The 21602-nt window shown below is 37.7% G+C and overlaps 1 protein-coding gene and 1 long non-coding RNA gene across 2 annotated transcripts; both read left to right on the top strand.

The window, feature by feature from the left end:
- Positions 1-811: 811 nt before the first annotated feature.
- On the top strand, positions 812-6725 carry LOC139138354 (uncharacterized). The gene is made up of 3 exons (XM_070706692.1): positions 812-3702; positions 4146-4290; positions 4615-6725. The coding sequence occupies exons 1-3, from the start codon at positions 829-831 to the stop codon at positions 4821-4823; spliced, it is 3228 nt and encodes a 1075-aa protein (XP_070562793.1). The 5' UTR covers positions 812-828; the 3' UTR covers positions 4824-6725.
- A 6376-nt stretch (positions 6726-13101) lies between these two features.
- Positions 13102-21033, top strand: LOC139138353 (uncharacterized). The gene is made up of 3 exons (XR_011553589.1): positions 13102-13218; positions 17522-19117; positions 19424-21033. It is a non-coding gene; the product is annotated as an uncharacterized lncRNA (long non-coding RNA).
- Positions 21034-21602: the final 569 nt, after the last annotated feature.

Raw genomic sequence — 21602 nt, 5'->3', positions numbered from 1 at the left:
AGTTAGTTGTACGCAATTTTATGAACGCCTGCAGAAAGGATATTCCTACCAGCTTACATCAACCTTTTGTTGTTGTTGTTGTTTGTTTCTGGCGTTACACCAATTTTACTCCGTAGTCTTAGCAACCAAATAAAGGTGAACGTTGATTTTAAAATTCAGCGACAGTTTTCAAACGACAATATAATACCCGGGATAGAGTATTGTTAACAATAGGGAGGCCCAAGCTAAATGTTCTCATAGCCACTGAATGAACGAGAGCGAAAGATTTCAATTGTTAAAATTTATATGTAAAGAATCATAACAAGTACATGTCTTGACATTTTTGTTGAACATTTGGCACAAAGACACAATTATGTCATACAAATGCTATGGTTTATTTGGTAATACGATCCAACATGGTCGAAGGGAGCCATTTTCATATTAACTGCTATAATAGCCAAGGCCTGCCTGGACTGATTCTTTTAAAAATTCGTTGAAATATAAACAACCTTATCTCATACATACGCACGAAGATTTGTATTGCAATATGACCCTTTATGGCCGCAGAACGGCCATTTTTTATTCAATTCTTCGTGTCGAAAGTCGTAACTTATATATATATATATATTATATATATATATATATATATATATATATATATATATATATATATATATATATATATATATATATATATATATGCAAACCCTAGATCCTATATATGCCGTTCATTTTCCTCATGATGTGCCTTCTATGGTTGTACATCCGCCATTTTGTATCTACGTTTTACTGAACATACAACATTTGTTTCAATTCTCTCTCGTAGGTTTTGAAAAAAGCAATTCTACAATGTCGAATAAATTACAAGCGATGCTGTATGGATCTCCAAACTATGGGAGATGCTACAACTTTGGAGCACTAGCACATGACGAGGAAGTGAAAAATCTCTACGAGAACTGCAAGCAAAGCAGTAAACTACCATTCAATCGAAGTAAAGTTATGTTTGTCGGTGATGCAAGGGTTGGAAAAACTAGTCTGTTGCGTCTCTTGACCGGCGAAAAGTTTCAAAGTGACGAGCCAAGTACCGAAGGAATTGAAACAAAGATGTATGAGACCAAAGATGTAGACTCCAGATGGAAAGAATGTAAGACGTCGACTTCAGATGAGTTTGAGAGGTGTGCGTCTTGGTGTACAGCTGAAAGTGCAATTCAAGCGTCGAAAACACCGTTTCAGGAACGATCAACAAAATGTGATATCAGAGGCGAAGAATCCATGGACTTCATAAAATGGCCATTGAGGAAAATTATTAAAGTTGTCACAAAGTTTTTCTTTCCTGGACTATTGCTGGTCTGTTTCCTTGAGAAAATTACAGTGGAATATGGTTACGGCCTTCTCCAATTAGCTTGTTATTTTTGCTGTCTAATATGGAGTAATGACTTCATAATCACATACCGTTATGGTACTGGTCTTGCCATATTGATATATGTTGCAACTTTAACATATTCATCAAGTAAATATGCTCTCATACGTGATGTTGTCAATGGTGTCTTGCCATATGACTTCCAAAGATCATCACTTCCCCACGTTCTCTCTATGATGATGTACCACTGGACATTTTATTTGATTGGCTACGCTGCTGGTGCATCCTATGGTATTGGTTTTCGGAACGGTGTTGCCTGGGGTTTGTGTATGCTCGTGCCCACAAGAAACATAAGCCTACAAATTGATAAACCGCGTTTATGGTATATTGACAGTACCAACGTCTTGTCTTACCAAATAGGTTTCCCCTTTATTTTTCTTGGATTAGCATTTGGTTGCCTAATTTACACGTACAGGTATAAATTACAAGCGACTTTTGCATCAACAAAAGTCCTTTCTCCTTTGTTGTTGTGTATTTCTCTTCTAGCTTGCATCCCTACAATTCAACATGTAGCTATCTATTTTGTGTTCGGTATCTTTATCTGGGTTGGCACTTTTTCAGGTATAGGCTGGGGAAGAACAGCAAACGTTACACTTTGTCTCGGATACCTACCAAAGAGATTTGGGGGTTTACTGATCGGAATAACTATTGGTTATTTACTTGGCTTTACCTTACCATCGCGCAGCCTATCAACATTGTCTCTGATCGTGTATGTAATTTCTGTTTCAACCCAGCCTTTCGTAGATCTGTACATTTATTGTAAAGTCAAGCGACAACCAATTCCTATCGTACACGTGCGTGAAGCAATAAGACAGCAAATACGAGGAGACAAGCACCTTGCAACTCGTCTCAGTTTATGGGATTTTGCCGGTCAAGAGTTGTATTATTCAACGCATCACATTTTCATTTCTGCACATTCGGTTTATGTATTGGTATTCAGTCTTGTAGATGCCATAAACGACAGAGAAAAACAGCTCAAAAGAATTGTGTTTTGGCTAAATTCTATTTGTACCCACACGGAGAGTCAGGACACTGCCATATTTTTAGTTGGTACTCATCGAAATAGCATTGATTCTAGGCAACGTTCTGAAGTGGCCTGCTATCTAACGGAGAAGCTATCTATATACAGGCTTTGTGATCGTTTTGTGAAAAACCCTGACGGCATGCTTGTTTTTGCAATTGAGAATTCAGTTCCATTAGACGAAGATTCTCATAATCTCCAGAGGTGTATATTGAAAGAAATAGAGGATATGATGTACGTGCGTGAAGAGTTTCCTGTACCATTCATGAACTTTTACAAACTAATCAATGAACGTAAATTTCAAAACGGTGGCAAACAAGCAATATCGTTGTATGATGACGTTAAAGTCCTCGTAAAACATCAGTTTTTAGTTGAAGAAATTGAGCTTCGGAATATGCTCTCGTTTTTTCACAAAGCAGGCGAAATTATATATCAACCTTTTGATTGTCACCTAAGTAAATACATTATTTTTGATCCCGACGTTCTTGTCAGTTTGATGAAAGTCTTGATAACTATTCCTCCAAGAAATCAAAGATCCCGTCACTTGGCGAAATCTTGGGATATGATGGACAAGCGAGGACTTGCAGACCCCAATCTCATAAACCACATTGCCAATTCAGTTGGTTTATCAAAAGAGCTAACTATAGCCTTACTACTTGCCTATGATCTTGTGTGTCTGATACCAAGAGAGTCCAGCGACGATGAAGACTTGTACATGGTCCCGAGTATTCTACCTGCCTACGAAACTGGTGGACAATATGACTCAATGCCAAGATGGCAGACTTTTCACAATGATGATGATGTATATTATTTTGACTTTGGATCTTTCCTACCTGACGTAGTTTTTTGGCGTTTGTTGGCTCGTTGCATGAGTTCCCCAACGGTTTTGAAATCGTCACTGAAGAGACATGTCTACAGTGACATCGCAAGATTTTCCTTTGACCGTCACATCACGTACATACTCCAACTTGTCCATCACATTCCTGTGGAACAGAATCTGATAAAAGTCACGGTCCAAAAGGCCCCTGATGTTGATTCTAAACGTTTGCTCCAGTGGCTTTTAGACCAACTGAATATCATACGAAGACGAGATTTCAAGTTTATGGAATTCACGCTGGGAATGCCGTGCCCGTACAAGATCCATGGAGAATATGAGAACCCAAAACACCTCCATATCATAGAGCTAACAAGTCACGGTGGAAAACTTCTAGATAATCCAAGGCTCAAACTCTTATGTGAAGGTAGACGCAAGATACTAACTCCGTACCCTGTGTTCACGTCGGTGAGTTTACATATATATGAGTGTTACCTAGGTTTTTGTCCATCTGCCATTGTTGTAAAATTGTAGGATTAGAGAATGAAACTGCTGGAGAAATCCTTTACTCAATTGTTTTCCCGTTTTACTATCTACCTTTGATTTTAAGTAGCTCAGCGAATTCAACATTTATATTTCAAAATCGGTGTACAGTCAACCGCAAACACTTCACCTTTACAATTTTGTTCGTGCTAAAGCATAAACCATATTAGGATAAAAATTACTGATTCATAAAAGCAACTTGAAATTGGCGGCTCGAAACTGCTCGCCTCTTGTCAAGGAAACCACAATCACATAATATACCATGTTTAGATAAACAAAGTGGTTTTAATTTATGAGGGTCATAAAGAGGGCCTTTCCATACAGAAGCCCAAGTTGCCAAATTTAAGATTATTGTTGTTTTGTGCCAGCGTGAAGAGAGTGATCCAAGGTTGCCAGGTCAAGTATCTATAAAGCTTGAGACTCGCATATCTGATATGCCACCAACTCTGTACCAAGACATCTGTGATCATCTCAATGTTGAACACATGAGAGGTGATTGGAGATTTCTAGCTGGTGAGTATTTCATGGTTTTATGTTGTTGTCCGAGGGCTATTGTCAGAGACAGTGGTGGGGTTGGTGATGGTTTAGAGAGCAATGGGCAAGGGGAGCTGATAGTACCTGTTGCATTGTTTCATGATGGTGATGGCTACATCGATTGGAACGTCACTGTGACACATGTGTTTGCAAAGGAGTCGCGCCGGTCGAGCGATTGACTTTATGTCAGAAGATTTGATGATGAGTTCTTGCTCAACTTTCTTATATTTTAGCCCGTTTCAATAGTCTTTTTTTCAAAAAACTCGCTTTAATGTGATTGTGGTCATCTTTTTTCCTATAAAGGTGAACTTGGATACTCGGCTGGGCAAGTCCAGATATATAATCAGAAGAGTAATCCAACCGGTGAAATCCTTAATGAATGGTCAAGATATCATCATGCAACGATCAAGAATCTTCTAGAACTACTACAAAGGCCATCTCTTGAGCGGTATGACATCGTTTGTATCATTAGGGAACACATCAACCAAGTATCGCAAGAAGGAATGTCATAAAATTGGCGATTTTGACGATATTTGGATAAAGTTAAACAGCAGATGAACGGACCTTATTGATAAGACTATGACAGGTCCCGGAAAGCAACACATGTAATTTTTTACGAAGTACAATTAAGTAGTGGCGATTGAAAAAATCGGCCAACATTTATGAGGCATAAACGATAAATTGACAGTTGTAAGAGAGACTTTGGTCATCCTCCACCCATCCTGGTAAATGAATCTGTTTATTGGGACAAGTGTTGAAGCTACAACTGCAAGTGCAAAATTAGGTTGGTCAAGTTTCTTAACACTAGATATAGGCCACTTTACAGTGTCAATGATTGCACTATGTTTCTCTTACCACTTAGGGCACAAAGAAATAAGCAGTTCTGTACAGAAAATAGATAAACAAACTCACCTTTGTAAATCTTCTCCAAATTATACCTTTTTAACCAGCTGATTTAGCAACATATTTTAAGAAGAATGGAGAAATTTTGATAACACACCTTTTGTCATCAAATCTTATTTTTAAAAATTAGAGCAAAGTATTGACAATTTATGTGAGATATTTGTAGGAAAACTCCCTTTTAACCAGGAGTCCTTTTCAAAACGTCTGTCAAATTTTTCGACGCGTTCAATTTTATCCCCATACTGACGAATAGCATAACCATACGACTCGAGATAATGATGTGTCATATCGACTGTGTATAGCAGCTTTGAATTTCAACTTTGTACAATGTCATGATAGCCAAGAGGCGCACATATTTTGTTATCAAGCAGCCTAGTGATACTTTTGAAATGTCAAAACAGCTAGTCCAATGTTTTTCAAATACTTTTTTCATAGTATGGAACGTCCGATTTTTATGGAAGATTTCACCATAGTATATCTATATTTTCTGAGAATATTCTTCAATATTTCTGTAACAGTCTTGCTATCTTCACTATTATCTTGCAAAAGCGAATACACCCGAGGTTTCAACCTTTGAATTCTACCACTGACATACTGTGTTTCATCCTCACAATGTACAATTACATGTATGTATGTTCTCATGGAAAGGCAAGTACTGTGGAAAATTCAAATTATCAAATATATCTCTATGAGTTCAAGAGTCTTTGTTTGTATCCTAAGTTTTGATTTCACATTTTAGTATGTGAGTTTCTGTAAACAATAATATTGTATTTTGATGTAGCATCTTGAGCATTTACTTGAGATAGAAAGTTTTCATTGTAACGTCGATGATTCAACAACACACATACTGAAGTTAGGTGGCCTATTAAGTGTCAGAAAATCTCATACTTTATGCACACCTATGAGATTTTCATTTAAGATTTTACTTCACTCATAAATGCCTACTACTTGCATTTGTACTTGTATTATGACGTCTGTTACCTGTCAATCGCTATGCATCATTATAAGCTTCTAGAACAAACTTGTTTCATAGGAATTGAGAACGGCACAGCACGACCCGTCCCGGATTTCTAATATTATAATTACCTGACTGATAATCAACTGAAAATCTACGATCACATTTCCTTGTTGTTGTACAGTAAGACACTCAAAATGTAAACCATTTATTCTACTGGTTTTTCACCTGTTCTTACAGTTGAGTCGTCTCAAAGCTCATTAACATCTTACAATTCAAGGCTTAATTGATTTATCCAATTCTAACAACCTTCCTAACCTATATGACAACTGCACGTTTATGTTTCAGCTGCTTTACAAACTAATGATACATCTTTGTTTAGTTAACAGTCATGTTTGATGAACCTCTTACGTGTATTTTTATTATTCATTGTATTTTTATTGGACGCATTGTTATTTGCAGAGCAGTATTCCTCTGCCTCGAAGATGCATACGCAACCTTCCAGAGGTAGTCGTGAATCTCCAGACCAATAAACATAAATAGCAATTATATTTGACCTGTCACGTGCTTATCATGATCGTCTATCCCACTCTAGGGCTTATGCTGTCTGCTAGTGCCTCGGTGATCAAGAGAAACTCTTAGAGAGCCTAGCAAGCGAGACTAGGTCACTGTGTTAAAGTTTTTGCGCATTTTTTCGTCCTTAGAAACCCGGAAAAACAATTATTACACGAGGTTTATAGTTTTGTCTTATCATAGCCACAACGTTTTCTTTGAACATACGCATACCTGAGGAATCAGTAAGTATTGCAGAGACATCGCCAATTGGGACAAATGATCCTAGTCATATCGCACATCTTGCTATGATTTATCCTCCAGAATTGGAGATTAAAGAAACTACAGAAACGGCCTCTTCTGCTTCATATCTGGATATATTCCATGAATTTGACTCTGATGGTCACCTTTCTATTAGGCCATATAACAAGAGGGTTGATTTCAACTTCAGTATCATCAATTTCCTATACCTCATTAGTAATATTCTACTCCCACCAGCGTATAGAGTTCCGAGCTTATTCGATATGCAAGAGCATGCAGTTCATATGGTGACTTTTCGGAGAGACATAGCCACCACTCTCTTACAAACTTGTAAATTAAGGTTACACTAGAGAAAGGCTTGTATCTACATTCAAACTCTTTTTTGGACATATCAAAGGCTGGTAAATAGATACAATATCTCTCTTAATTCGACAAATGATCCCTGATGGTATAGGTGACATTTGGCCTTAGGGACTGGTCAGTTTCTTCGGCCTGGGGGGTGGTGGATTATTTTTTGCAGACGTCAAAAAGTGGCTAACCCCCCTATTCCAGCTTTCGAAAACACGGTAACACCCCCCCCCCTCCGCGCAACAAAGGTAAAACAAAAGGTGGAATATAAATTGAATAATTCTGTGTGTGTATATATATATATATATATATATTATATATATATATAATATATATATATATATATATATATATAAATTTAAACATTCAGTCGTTCTGTGTTTTAATGAAATTGTTGTCATGTCAGTTGTAAGATAGGAACTTAAAAGTGTCGATTCTAAATTTTGATACAGTATTTTGAATGAGCTGCAAATGTGCTCCACTCTTTTTGTGCACAAAGCAGATGTCCAGAAATGTTGTAAGAAAAACGTGATTGTGAATTTTATTACCACGCCCTGCCTGTCGCATTTTGATTGGTCCAGCTGAACCACGTGACTGACCACAAATACACAGTAATGGTCTGTTTACATGCCCGTGAATATGAATAATAAGATAACAACTCAAAGTATCGTAACTTTACAGCTGAAATGTAAATCATAATCAATCACAAAATAAAATGGAGCACTTGTGGGCTTAGTTGAGATACTTTTTTTCTGAAAATATCTCCGGATTTGCCAATTTTTTACAGCGCGCGTGACAGTGCGTCGCGTATTGCTCAGTTCTGGGGCCCAGTTGTCGTTCGCTCCGGAAATTTTCGCAAATTTTGACGGTTTTCTTCGGTTCGTTGATAATATAATGGAAATAACAGACTCCGCTCTGACCATTAACATTTATTTATGGGCGCGGGCTCGAGGAAAGCCAAATTAACGGGCTCGGCAAGCCTCGCCCGTTAATTTTTGGCTTTCCTCTCGCCCTTGCCCATAAATAAACGTTAATGGTCAGCGCGTCGCCCGTTATTTCTATAATATTAGTGCATGTTGCTTCCTAACACTGATTTCTCATAGAGGAAACAGAAAAGTATCAGGAACTTGTCATGCTTTTCATATGAACTGCAGATTTCAAAATGATCAAAACACTTTGCAAAACAGACTTTCAATTTACAGACATCAAGATATATCTGACATAATATCTCTGATATATTAATTTACTGCGCCCGAAGGGCGCGCCGAAAATATTAAACATCCAGATATTTCTAATATATATACATATCTGCTATATGAAAGTCATGTAGCTGAAGGGCATGCTGAAAAATATTGTCTGATATGCACTAGGGCGGGGCTCTGAAAAATGTCTTATTATTATTAAAGTTATGCGCTCAAAGGGCACGCCGAAAAATGCAACTGAATGATGAAATTTTTGGCTGGCACAATGCATTTTCGCAAGTATGAGCCATGTCGAAATTACAAAAACACACTGACCTTCCTATTTGGCATTTCAAAACATGGTGATCCCCCTACCACCAAAGTCAAAAACAGAGTGAACCCCCCCCCCCCATGAATCCACCCCAAGGCCGAATAAACTGACCAGTCCCTTAGTTGGTGACCACTACCTATCTGACTTACAGATCGATATATGGCGGTTGCCACATGTAGTGCACGGTGCACTTACTATTTTCAGAACACCTGACATCACTTCTTGGTCCTTTTTGCCAGAGGTCCATACACCTTTTTTCATTAATTTGACTTTGTTGTGTGTACCAGTGCTTTACTGTTTGTTCTGTGCTGTTTTGTGTGTATGTCTTATTTGACCTAGTGTTATTTGATTATGGATGGGTAAGATTAGGGTTTCGAGACCAGCTGTCAGAAATCGTCTTGTAATCGTTTTTAGCTCACGTGTGTAAACACGTGGGCTAATGTCATAGCGATGTCTGTCTGTCTGTCCGTGTGTGTGTCTGTCTGTCTGTCTGTTTACAATGATAACTCAAAAACGCCTGAACAAATTCAAGTCAGATTTGGTAGACAGGTACCATATGCTACTTGCAAGAACTGATTAGATTTTGGTTAGTGTGGCTTGCATATTAATGAAGTTATGCAATATCGTTTTTTTCCGTACAATGGTTTCCTATGGAGACGGTAATGACAGTGTAGACATATATCAAGAAATACTGCACAAAATTTCATGAAACTTTTCACAGATGACAATCTAAGAACATTATGATGATGCTGTGAGTGTCATGTCAATTATCTTCTCATTTCCATATTTAATGAACTTTTGTTATTAGAGACATAACTCTGAAATTCCTGCACCAAACTTGATGATACTTGCAAAAAATATTGATCTGATATATATCTAATTATACTTAGAAGCATTAGGCTGTGTCAAGTTAATAAATAGCTCATTTGCATATTTTATGAAGGTTTGTAATAAGTCATATAACTCCGATATAACTTCACCAACTATGATGAAATCTGCTGCAGATACTGATTTGACTGATATCTAATTGTAGTATTAAGCATTTAGTAACGTGAAATTAATTAAGGGTTCATTTGCATATTTAATGAACTTTGTAATTAGGTATATAACTCTGAAATTACGGCACCCAAGTCAGTGAAATTGGGTACAAACATTGCTTTGATAAATATCTAATTGTACTGTGAAGCATTGGCAGTGGCAAATTAACAAATAGGTCATTTGCATATTTTATGAAGTTTTGTAATGAGTGATATATCTCAAAAAAAAATTCACCAAATGTGATGAAATCTACTGCAGATACTGATCCGACAGATATCTAATTTTGGTGTAGAGCATTTAGTTGTGTGAAGTTAATTAAGGGTTCATTTGCATATTTAATGAACTTTGTAATTAGTGATATTACTCCAAAATTACAGCATTAATTTGATGAAACTTGCTACAGATGTGATCTGATAAATATCTAATTGTACTCAGAAGCATTGAACAGTGTCAAGTTAATAATTAGCTCATTTGCATATTTCATGAAGTCTTATAATTAGTCATATAACTCCGAAATAACTGCATCAAATGTGATGAAAACTGCTGCACATACTGATACGACAGATACCTAACTGTGTTGTAAAGCATTTAGTAGTGTAAAGTTAATCAAGGGTTCATTTGCATATTTAATAAACTTTGTAATTAGGTATATAACTCTGAAATTTCGGCACCAAAATTTTGTGAAACGTGCTACAGATATTGATTTGATAAATATTTAATTGTGCTATGAATCATTGAACAGTGTCAAGTTAATTTAGGGTTTATTTGCATATTTAATGAGCTTTGTAATTAGTGATATTACTCTAAAATTACAGCATTAAATTAAATAAAACGTGCTACAAATGTTGATTAGATATCTGATGGATATCTAATTGTCCAATAAAGCATTGAGCAGTGTCAAGTAAATGAACAGCTCATTTGCACAGTAAATAAAGTTTTGTAATTAGTAATTAAACTCTGAGATTACTGTGCGACGTTGAAAAAAACCTTCTACATATAGTGATAACATATATCTTATTGTTCTGTGAAGCGCACTACTATTAATGAACCTGTTGTAAAACACGTGAGCATATTCAGTTCATATCTGGTCTTTTTATTATTACTATTATTCTACCCTCTATATGCAACTGCTACGCGAACATCATTGCACCTAGAGGCTTCAAATTTGGCACATAGATTGAACTCTTCGGAAGTTTTTTGATCAAATGACCAAAACAATGAATATTAACTTTAAAATATATTACAGCTAGGCTATGGCCATGTCCCATTCTGGCCTATGTGAAAGTCAGAGAGAGCTTGTGTCCATTAAACAATGACCAGTAGGCAAACAAATTGCACACCAAAATTTTGGGGATGCCCTTGACGTTTTACCTTGGCATCAACCTGCATATCACTAATTTTGCACATATGTTATTCTTGTTTTGCAATTAGAGCTAGAGGTCTGATTTTGGTGTAGAGGGGTAAGTATGGGAACGAAGTGTTTTGAGAAAATATTACATGACCAGCCACTTCTTGTATTTCATTAAATATGCGCATATCTACTTCTGGACTACCAAATGGAGTTAGAGATCTGAGTTTTGGTAGAAAGGGATAACTATGATAGTAAAGTTTTTCGACAAAATGTCAAATGACCATGATGGCTTTTCACCTCAAATATACATATATGCCCATAAATCAATAACCATAAGGGCTATACCTCTATATAAGGGCTATATATATATGGTGGGGGACCTTATGATGCAACATCTTTTACCTCATTAATTATGCGCATTTCTAATACTTGGCTAGCCAATAGAGCTAGAGGTGTGACATTTGGTACACAGGAAAAATTCAGCTGTAAAATTATTTTGACAAAATATCACGTGACTTATGCGTGAATTATGCGCGTATATAATTCTCGCCTAGCCAACAGAGCTAGAGGTCTGATATTTGTACACACGAATAACTTAGCTATACTAATTTTTTGCAAAATATCACGTGACTTCGATGACCTTTGACCTCAAATATACATATGTGCCCACAAATCAGAACCACGAGGTCTACACCCTTCATATTTGGTATGTGGGGGACCTTATCATGCCACACGCACAGATCTAATTCAGGGCTAGCCAATTGAGCTCGAGGTCCAATTTATGGTACGCAGGGGATAACTGTGGAAGCAAAGTTTTTTGACAAGAAATCACGTGACTTCGATGACCTTTCGCCTCAAATATACATCTATGCCTATAAATGAGTTACTACAAGTGCTACACCATTCATATTTGGTATGGTTGGGACCTTATGACACGACATTCTGTACCTTATTAATTATGTGCACATCTAATTCTTGGCTAGCCAATAGAGCTAGAGGTCTGAAATTTGGTACTCAGGGATAACTAAGGTACAAACGTTTTTGACAAAATGTCACGTGACTTCCATGACCTATGATCTCAAATATACATATCTGCCCACAAATCAGTAACCACGAGGGCTACACCTTTAATATTTAGTATGGTTGAGGACCTTATCATGCCACATCCTGTACCTCATTGATCATGCACATATCTAATTCTAGGCTAGCCAGTTGAGCCAGAGGTCCCATTTTTGGCATTCAGGAATAACCATGGAAGCAAAGTTTTTTTAAATGTCAAGTGACCTCGATGACCTTCAAGTGACCTCCAATATGCATATATGCCCATAAATGAGTAACTATAAAGTGCTACACCATTCATATTTGGTAGGACGGGAACCTTATGATACAACATTCTGTACCTCATTAATTATGTGCATATATAATTCTGGGCTAGCCAAAAGAGCTTGTGGTCTGAATTTTGGTATAATGGATAGCTATGGTGCAAAGATTTTCGACACAAAATCAGGCGACAAGGATGACCTTTGACCTCTATTTTACAAATATACTCATACCTCATTAGTTATGTGCAGTAGCCGAATCATTCTTGAACGATGACATGACCCCGAAACTTCTGTAAATCAACTCAGAACGCTCCTGTTTTTATGAAATTGATATTTTTTCCTTCTTTCTTTTTTCTTTTGCGTATTGCGAAGATTGTACCTAAGTTTATAAGTCAGAGCGTGATTTGAGAGCAAACAGATTTCGCAGGTAATGCGAACGATAGCAACTGTTACCAACAGACTCATTATGCAGAGTCATGCCCCAAAACGTCCGGATCCCGTTCCATTTCGTCCCGGGCTATAACTGTCACAGGAAGTGAAGGGGTCATTATATGAGGTTTTGTGACATCATTTCCGACTCGGTGGAAACACTATTGGACTGTAGCCATTTGTTACTACAGCAAGCTTATTTAGAACATCGAAAACATCTCTGGAGTACGGATAAGGTAAGTGACTTTCTGTATTCTTGAACCCATCCACGGTTCCAAATCCTCTGAACCAATACTGATTCACTGACTTGAATTCGTGGCTAGATCTTTCCTATTGTCGTATGAAAGGGCATCCGAAATAATTAATTTTTGATTTGTGCATTGTAAAACAGAAGCAGAAGGAATAACTGAGTAATACTCAATATATGTATTCATCTTTATGAGATGAAAAGTTTCAAACCGGAACTCTTGACATTAGTTGTACGTGACAAAGCTGTCTTTGTGACGCTTAGCCTAGATAATCATGCTTAGTAGTGTGTTCGAGCGGGCTAAGCGTGTATGAGGCAGTGTAGGTTCCGGAAATGGCAATGGCATGTGGTATCAAGTCACTGAGTACGTACTAATGCAACTGCGTAAAGAGAAATCGAAGTTATTTTTAATAGATGCTTGATATCACTGATATATGTTATGTGGGGAATAAGCTTAAGGATAAGGAATAAAAACCGACCTTTACACTATTGACAAAGAAAGTGTACCAACGAGGCCTTGCGTAAAAGTTAAACAAAACATTGCACAGCATCAGAGGGTGAACCATTTGACGTTCCTGGACTCGAAACATTTCACCTCGCAAACTTTATAGTTTCACACAATGACCAATTCAGCAATTTACCCCGAATAGTCGGATATTTTCATCCATCACAAAAGACATGGTAACTTTCGCTCTACTTGATCAGATTAACCTGGCGTGGCTAACATAATTAGAGCTAATTCCATACTATACAGTGTCAGACAAAATAAAGAACGAAGGGCATCTCTGGCTTCTGGAGAGGGTTCTATACGATTTTTCACGAGAGTTTGAGCAACAATGTCTGCCAATTTGTTGCTTGCATGACTGCCGTTTGATTTACAAGAAAACTCAAAAACTCCGTTTTCTGTATCTAGCACACAGCGATCAAGCGAGTGAGAAGGCTATTCTTGGCATTGAACATATTGGTTTCAAGTACGTTTACCATTTTACGTCACATTTATTACGCTCACGATAATGTACTTTGGAAGTTCGCAACCTTGACATCGAGCGTCAAATAAATTCAAGTGCGACTTGCCAGAAGTTCTCGATTATATGGTGCATATTTTTAGTCTTGTCCATAAATGGTGGTGTCTTTACATTGGATATTAAACAAAGAAGGGTTGAAGCGGACTTGAAATATGAGTAAGCGGACACAGAACGTAATATCAGTACAACATGACCAGGCAATGTAAAGAAAGGTATTTGGTTTGGGTAACTCTCCGCCCTTTTATTACATGCCTCGATGTGAGTGCAAATAAGCGCATTGATTTGAATGGGAACATCCGGGTTTCGAGTGAGCGTTTATGTAAGACAAAAGTGAAACGTATCAAAATGGTAGATCTGTGTAATGTGAGTCCTTACCGAGAACCAAGAGTTAAGGGTGAGGTGAGGCCAAGGCTTTTAGCCTGACAATGAACAAAGGTCAGCTCAGTGAATTGTTGTAGATACTTCCTGTGATCTTTCCGTTTGACCCAAGGAGGCGCAGTAGATATCAAATTCACTTTTCCCGTCATTTAAATACACACGAGTAGCTGACATCCAAACCAGAATGAACTCCTGGACAATCTAATAAAATGGTATTATTTATACATTATCGAAATCTGCAGAGTTCACCAAGGACAAATGAAATTGAAGACAGCAGTCTTAGTACTGTTCACCACTTAGCGACGGCTCTTCGTGTAAGTGGTCAGCATTTCCTGTATTCTAAGTAGAACCGTGTTAAAAATAAACATTTAAACAGATCTCTTATTACTGGACTTTAAAAATCCGTGCCGTGAGGACACTCCTAACATCCAGTGTTGCCTTTTAACAACAAACATATATATCTTTCTTTGTCAATCTAAATTATTGGCCATAGATAAGGGTACTGAATACTTTCATCGTGACATGCGGTATCCCGAACAAGAAAACAAGTGACCAAGCAACTGATACAGCTCCATTGATTTGAGAACAATAATAGAATGACGACTGACAACAAAGGGCGTTGATCACAGGCGTGCTGTTTTCTGGGTAGTTGCTATAAGTGTAGTTTATTCTACGTTTCGACGTACTCTTCCGTAGAGTACGTCGAAACGTAGAATAAACTACACTTACAGAAACTACCCAGAAAACAGCACGCCTGTGGCGTTGACGGATGACTGCGGGAATTTTAACATATCTCAGCCTGAATCAACCTTTCAGTGGCCGCATATATGGTAGCCGCTTATTAAGCTCGTTAGTTACAAAGCAAAATCCCTGAGTATTTCATGATGTGCCGCGACAATCTCTGGATTGAAGCTTCACTAATCAAAGAGGAAACATCGAGCAAAAAGTTCTGTGCTTGCAGCGAGCATCGTATCGAAGGAGAAAATTAATAAACTGGTACACATATAAGCAGGGTCAAACCGTTTCATCTTGGAATATCTGTATGGGAAATGAACGAACTTCTCAAAGTATCGATGGCACATCCGCTCGTCTATGACTCACTGAATTTCGTCATCAGGTTCGTGTTCTTTGAAGCGTCGCGTGCTCAGTCATGTTGAGGCTGTGCCGATACAAGAACGCTTTCACGTGTACACAATCCGAATTTCCTATGCAGAAAGTTGAACGAGGCGGCTATATGAACTCATGTGAATGTTCGACATATTTACTAATTAGGCCATGATTATATATCCAGACTAAGTGCTCTGAATTTGATCTGACTTAAGCATAACCACAAGGAACATGAAGGCTATTTCAGCTTTGCATTTGTTCATAACACTGCCTCGACATTCCATCATTTATACCTGAGAGCTTGTATATATCACCAGGCAATCCATTTTTCGCTGATTTGCTAGGAAGCTAATCCAATACTGTTGTTTGTAATCAGTTATTTTTATTTGCCTCACGTGTGAAATCTCTTTCAACCCTTGGGAAATTTCTTCTGACTTTGCTGTGATTTTATGTCGCTAAAGTGTCACTAAGTGAAGATTTGCTTGGTGTGTCATTCTATTCATTGGCGACATTTCCTTCTATAATCAGGACATTAGCACGAGTGACTGCACTGAATTTCACCATACAGAATGGATTCTTTGATTATGATTAGGTTAAAGGTATACTGTCACCTGTTCCAATTTTGCCACAGTTACCATGGAAACAGAAAATCTAACCAATCACAGATTTTAAGTTGGCGGCCGCTTTTTAAAAACAGCGCCCTCACATGGGCATTTTGAATACCAAGGAACGCCCCTTTGACAATATATCAGCATATTTAAATTACAGGTGACTGCATACCTTTAAGTTATGCAGAAAGTGGAGCAACGTGGATTATGATCTGACATGAATGTTAGACAGGTTTTAGTGATTAGGCCATCATACAACGAGACTGTGTGCACTGAATTTGATCGGACTTCAGCTGCACATTAACGGTGTGAAGGTTCAACTACACTGAAAGTTTGATAGAAATGGCATACTGGCTATAACTACTTTGCATATTTATGGAGTTTTCTTTAATAACGCTGAATGCGTTCGGACTTACGATATGACATTCGTTGAAAGTGTGAAGGATGAGGCACACTTGTTGTTTACATGTATACCTGTCAATTTGAACACAATTGGAACTAATTTAGGACAATTGGATTTTCATATTTTTCCAAGCCAAGTCTATTAGCATATGAATATCAAAACAGAGCAGCAGGCTGTCATGTTAGAAGTATGCTATCGGATAGATAGTGGGGTGAACGCGATGGCCGACACCAGGCAGTAACTGCTGCCGAGAAAAGCCAACCGACGTGGGGCCTGTCTGAACAAATCCTTAATTCATCACAATCTGTCGACCAAAGGGACAAAAGAGACAAAATCAAAGGGTTATCTGTGATATACACAGGAAAGAACAGAAAAGCATGGAAACTCAAGAAAAGATCATAAATTTTTTGGCAAGTGTTCAAAATACAGATAAAGACAGTAACAGTGACATATCAGACTCATAGCTATGTGGGGTCACACAATTTGGGGGCATAGGTTGAGGGGGCCTCACTCATTTTGAATGATGAACAGGAGGACTTTGCCAGCCCATCTATAACCATAATAGCTGAACGCTCCCTAAGCAATGACCCCATTATGTGTACTCAATCAAATTCGCATTTTTACCCTATAGTGTAATACCCTCTTGAGGCCCTGTCACAGTAGCAAACATTCATATGGCAACTTTGAGGAGAACAGGTCTCAACGATGTAAACAGACGTGACGTAATGTATTTTTTACAGATAATTATTTTGTTCATTCTCTCTTATACAGCTATCGAGTTTGAGTAAACAACAATTCTACGATGACGAACAAATTACAAAAGACAATCTTCGGATTTCAAAACTATGGGAGATCTTACAACTTCGGAGCACTAGCACACGACGGTGAAGTGAAAAATCTCTACGAGAAGTGCAAACAAGGTGGAAAACTACCATTCAATCGAAGTAAAGTCATGTTTGTACGTGATGCAAGGGTTGTGGAAACTAGTCTACAGCGTCTCTTGACCGGCGAAAAGTTTCAAAGTGACGAGCCTAGTACTGAAGGAATTGAAACAAAGATGTATGAAACCAAAGATGTAGATTCCAGATGGAAAGAATGTAAGACATCGACTTCAGATGAGTTTGAGAGGTGTACATCTTGGTGTACAGCTGAAAGTGCAATTCAAGCGTTGAAAACAACGTTACAGGGACGATCAACAAAATGTGACATCAGAGGCGAAGAATCCTTGGACTTCATAAAATGGCCATTGAGGAAAATTATCAGAGTTGTTACAAAGTTTTTCATTCTCGGACTGCTGTTGTTCTCTTTCCTTGAGAAAATTACGGTGGAATATGGTTACGGCCTTCTCCAACTAGCTTGTTATTTTTGCTGTCTAATATGGAGTAATGACTTCATGATCACATACCGATATGGTACTGGTCTTGCCATATTGACATATATTGCAAATTATTTTATGTATTCTTCATGGGAACGTGCATTTTTGAATGATGTTTTCTGTCGTGTCTTGCAATCATACTTCCGATCATCATCTCTTACACACGTTCTCTCTACGATGATATATCACTGGACATTTTATGGGGTCGGCCTTACTATTGGCGTATCCTATGGTGTCGGTTTTAGAAATGGTGATGCCTGGGGTTTATGTATGCTTGTATACTCAAGAAACGTTACCTTAGATAAAATGCCTGTATTGTATAGTGACAGCGATAATGTCTCGTCTTGCCAACTTGGGTTTCCCTTGATTTTCCTTAAGGTAGCAATTGGTTGTCTATTGAACACGTATAGGCATAAATTAGAAGTGATGTTTGCATTCACAAACGACCTACGGCTTTTGTTGATCTTCATTTTTCTTGTGGCTTGCATCCCTAGGATTCAAAGTCTAGCTTTGTATGTCGTGTTGGGTATCTTCATATGGATCGGTACTTTTTCTGGCATGGGCATTGGTAGAGTGTGTGTCCCTGCTGGTTGTTTGATGAAAACAACCAGCAGGGACGTTTATTTAAAGTGCATGTTTCTTTTCAGTGATTGGTATTCTAAATGACTAGGGCTTTAAGTCGCCAATCAAGGGAGAACCCTGCTATTGCGTAAAAAATAGCAAACACTATTATTTACCTTCTTCAGGTAAGAAAACCCAGAAGAATATTAATGTCTTCTGTACATAAACGAAAACAACTTTAAATATTTTGACAACTTTTTTAATTATTATTCTTATTGTGTAACAGGACAACATGATCGATCCCAATTCACCTGGACAAGTTTCTGTAACGCTCGAGACTCACATATCTAAAATGCCAGCAATCCTTTACAAGGACATCTGTGATCATCTCAATGTTGACTTCATGGCAGGTGATTGGAGATTTCTGGCCGGTGAGTTGTCTATGATGATAGGCTCTTGTAAGTACACCCATGGTGTAGGTGATTGTGGCGGGGATGTTTTTTAGGGACAGGGGATGTGCAGCTGACTGAACCAGTTACCTTATTTTATGATGGCGATGGAGCTTTCCCGTTAAAACTGTTGTGGCACACCAGCCTCGCCGGTCGCGCACTGGACTTTGCTTCTGAAATTTTGTAGGAGAGTGATGTTTACCTCTGTAATATTGACTCGTCTTCTCCAGTTTTCCCCTGAATAGAAATCGTATTGAAATGATTTTTATCGTTTTTTTGTCCATCAAGGTGAACTTGGGCATACGGCTGGGCATGTCCAAATATACAGTCGGAAGAGTAATCCAACCGGTGAAATCCTTAAGGAATGGTCAAGATATAATCACGCGTCGGTCAGAATCTTCTTGAACTATTACAAAGGCCATCTCTTGAGCGATACGACATCGTCGATACCATCAGAGAACACATCAATCAGGCAACCTAGCAAGAAATTTCCAATACTTGTATGGCTATGAGTGTAACAGAACTGTCCATGTAAATCAAATGCCTCAAAATTAAGATCCACAGGCCCTCTCATAACGACCATAGTCCTACTCGGTCATTAAGTAACTTGTTTACAATGTGCGGATATAAATACGGTTGGAAAGTAAACGCTGTTATATCTCATTATAATAATATACCGTCAATGTTGCATTTGTTATGTTATGTCTGTGTTTGCAATCATGATATGGTACATAAACCTATGAGCATGTTTTAGAAAGGAGGATATGAAAGCAAATCTGGGATGGCTTACTTCCTGTAGTTTAATGTCTTTATCTATCAACATCAAAGGCTATCAGAGAGAGAGAGAGTGAGAGAGTGAGAGAGAGAGAGAGTAAGAGAGAGAAGGGAGTGAGGGAGGGAGAGAAAGACAGACAGACAGACAGACAGACAGACTGACTGACTGACTTGTTATGGTAATAGTTGTACTTGAACTTCTGGCACCCCGTGCATCGTAACGTGTATCACTTATAACTTCGCAATTGCTGGCCAACAAACAGTTCAAACGGGAACGCGAAAAGAGGCACCTGTAAAAGGCACTGTGCATCAGGTGCTTGAAAACGGTTAGAGTTATTGAAATGGCTTTGCTTTGGCTTTCAGCAATGACAAAATTCTGTTGTGGATAACGGATACGTAAATGTAATCCACCATCGAGGTTGTAGTATCACTTTGAATTCATGACATAAAATTTTATCATAGCAGGACGCTAAAACACAGTGTCATGCTAAAGCTACCTACCAAATGTTTCACTTCCGATACTTTTCACTGATGCAAACAATTGAACATTGTAACTTGCAACTTTAATGCCTTATTTTTTCGATAACATTAGTCAATATTCTTTATCAGTCTTGCAATTTTAATTCTTGTATTTCACATAAAACACTTTAGCACCTTTGAATTCTACTACTGAAATAATTGATGTTTTATCCTTAAACTTTCTAAAGATTTTAGTACATGTGTTATTATTAAAAGGTGACTCCGGTAGCTATCGGATGTCTGTATGACTCCAGAAAATTGCAGTTATTCTTAGTTGTTATTTTACACGTAAAACTTATATCAATTCTTCAAGCGATATTTTGTATATGTTGATATATCTTCAGTATTTTCTTCTTGAAGTAATTTACACATTACATTTTTGACAAATTAAGAATACATATTTGTAGTGGTCAATTTCGAGGTAGGAAGTTGGTTTCTTTATCATCGACATAATTATTTCACATTCATATCTGTCATAAATATCTGCAGATTTTATTGCTAACGAGTTAGTTCTGATCTTTCATAGTGCTAATGCATAATCACTTTATCGTTTTTCTCCAAAGTCTATATAATTTGTATAGCAATAAAAGTAAGCTTTAAAATGATTTACTACAATAAGTGTTTTCCTTCGGTCATTATCATAGTAGTCTTTTCAACAAGTGTCAGAGGAAACTTTTACTTCGATCGTGGCCCACCTAAAGAACATGTGGTCCGATTTCTACCATGAAAATCTCAGAGCTTACTTAGGGGACCTTGGGGTACCTATTTCAACAACCAGGGACCCCTGGGACTATGATGGTTTGTAAGCTTTGTCAGTGGTAACACAGTCTTTAATCTGTGTGAATTGACATAAATTTACTTTTTTCGGATCGGCCAAGTACACAAAGCAAAGTCGTTGATTATTTCCGTTTGGCTACTTATTTATTTACATGGAAGGTATTTTGCATCATACAACCAATTTCAATTTTTTTTCTATCACTTGTAAAACATCGAAAACATACTAATACCTTAATTTCGACGGCTATATGTCAGAAAGTAGCGAGTTCCAATACTTTTAAGACCTACTATTTCAAGTACATATTGGATCTGCGGGAGTAACAAAACTTGTATCATAGTATAAAATTGATGATAGGACCGATTCCTAGAAAGGTCAAAGTTCCTTCACTAACAAACC

This window comes from Ptychodera flava, chromosome 8, assembly GCF_041260155.1.
Source record: "Ptychodera flava strain L36383 chromosome 8, AS_Pfla_20210202, whole genome shotgun sequence".
Lineage (NCBI taxonomy): Eukaryota > Metazoa > Hemichordata > Enteropneusta > Ptychoderidae > Ptychodera > Ptychodera flava.
Note: the sequence above shows the minus strand (reverse complement) of the source record. Positions and strands in the feature narration are given on the sequence as shown.

Coding starts and splice junctions, on each gene's coding strand:
- LOC139138354 (XM_070706692.1), top strand. CDS start 829: ATGTCGAATAAATTACAAGCGATGCTGTATGGATCTCCAAACTATGGG. Junction 3,703..4,145: donor CGTACCCTGTGTTCACGTCG/GTGAGTTTACAT, acceptor GTTTTGTGCCAG/CGTGAAGAGAGTGATCCAAG. Junction 4,291..4,614: donor TGATTGGAGATTTCTAGCTG/GTGAGTATTTCA, acceptor TTTCCTATAAAG/GTGAACTTGGATACTCGGCT.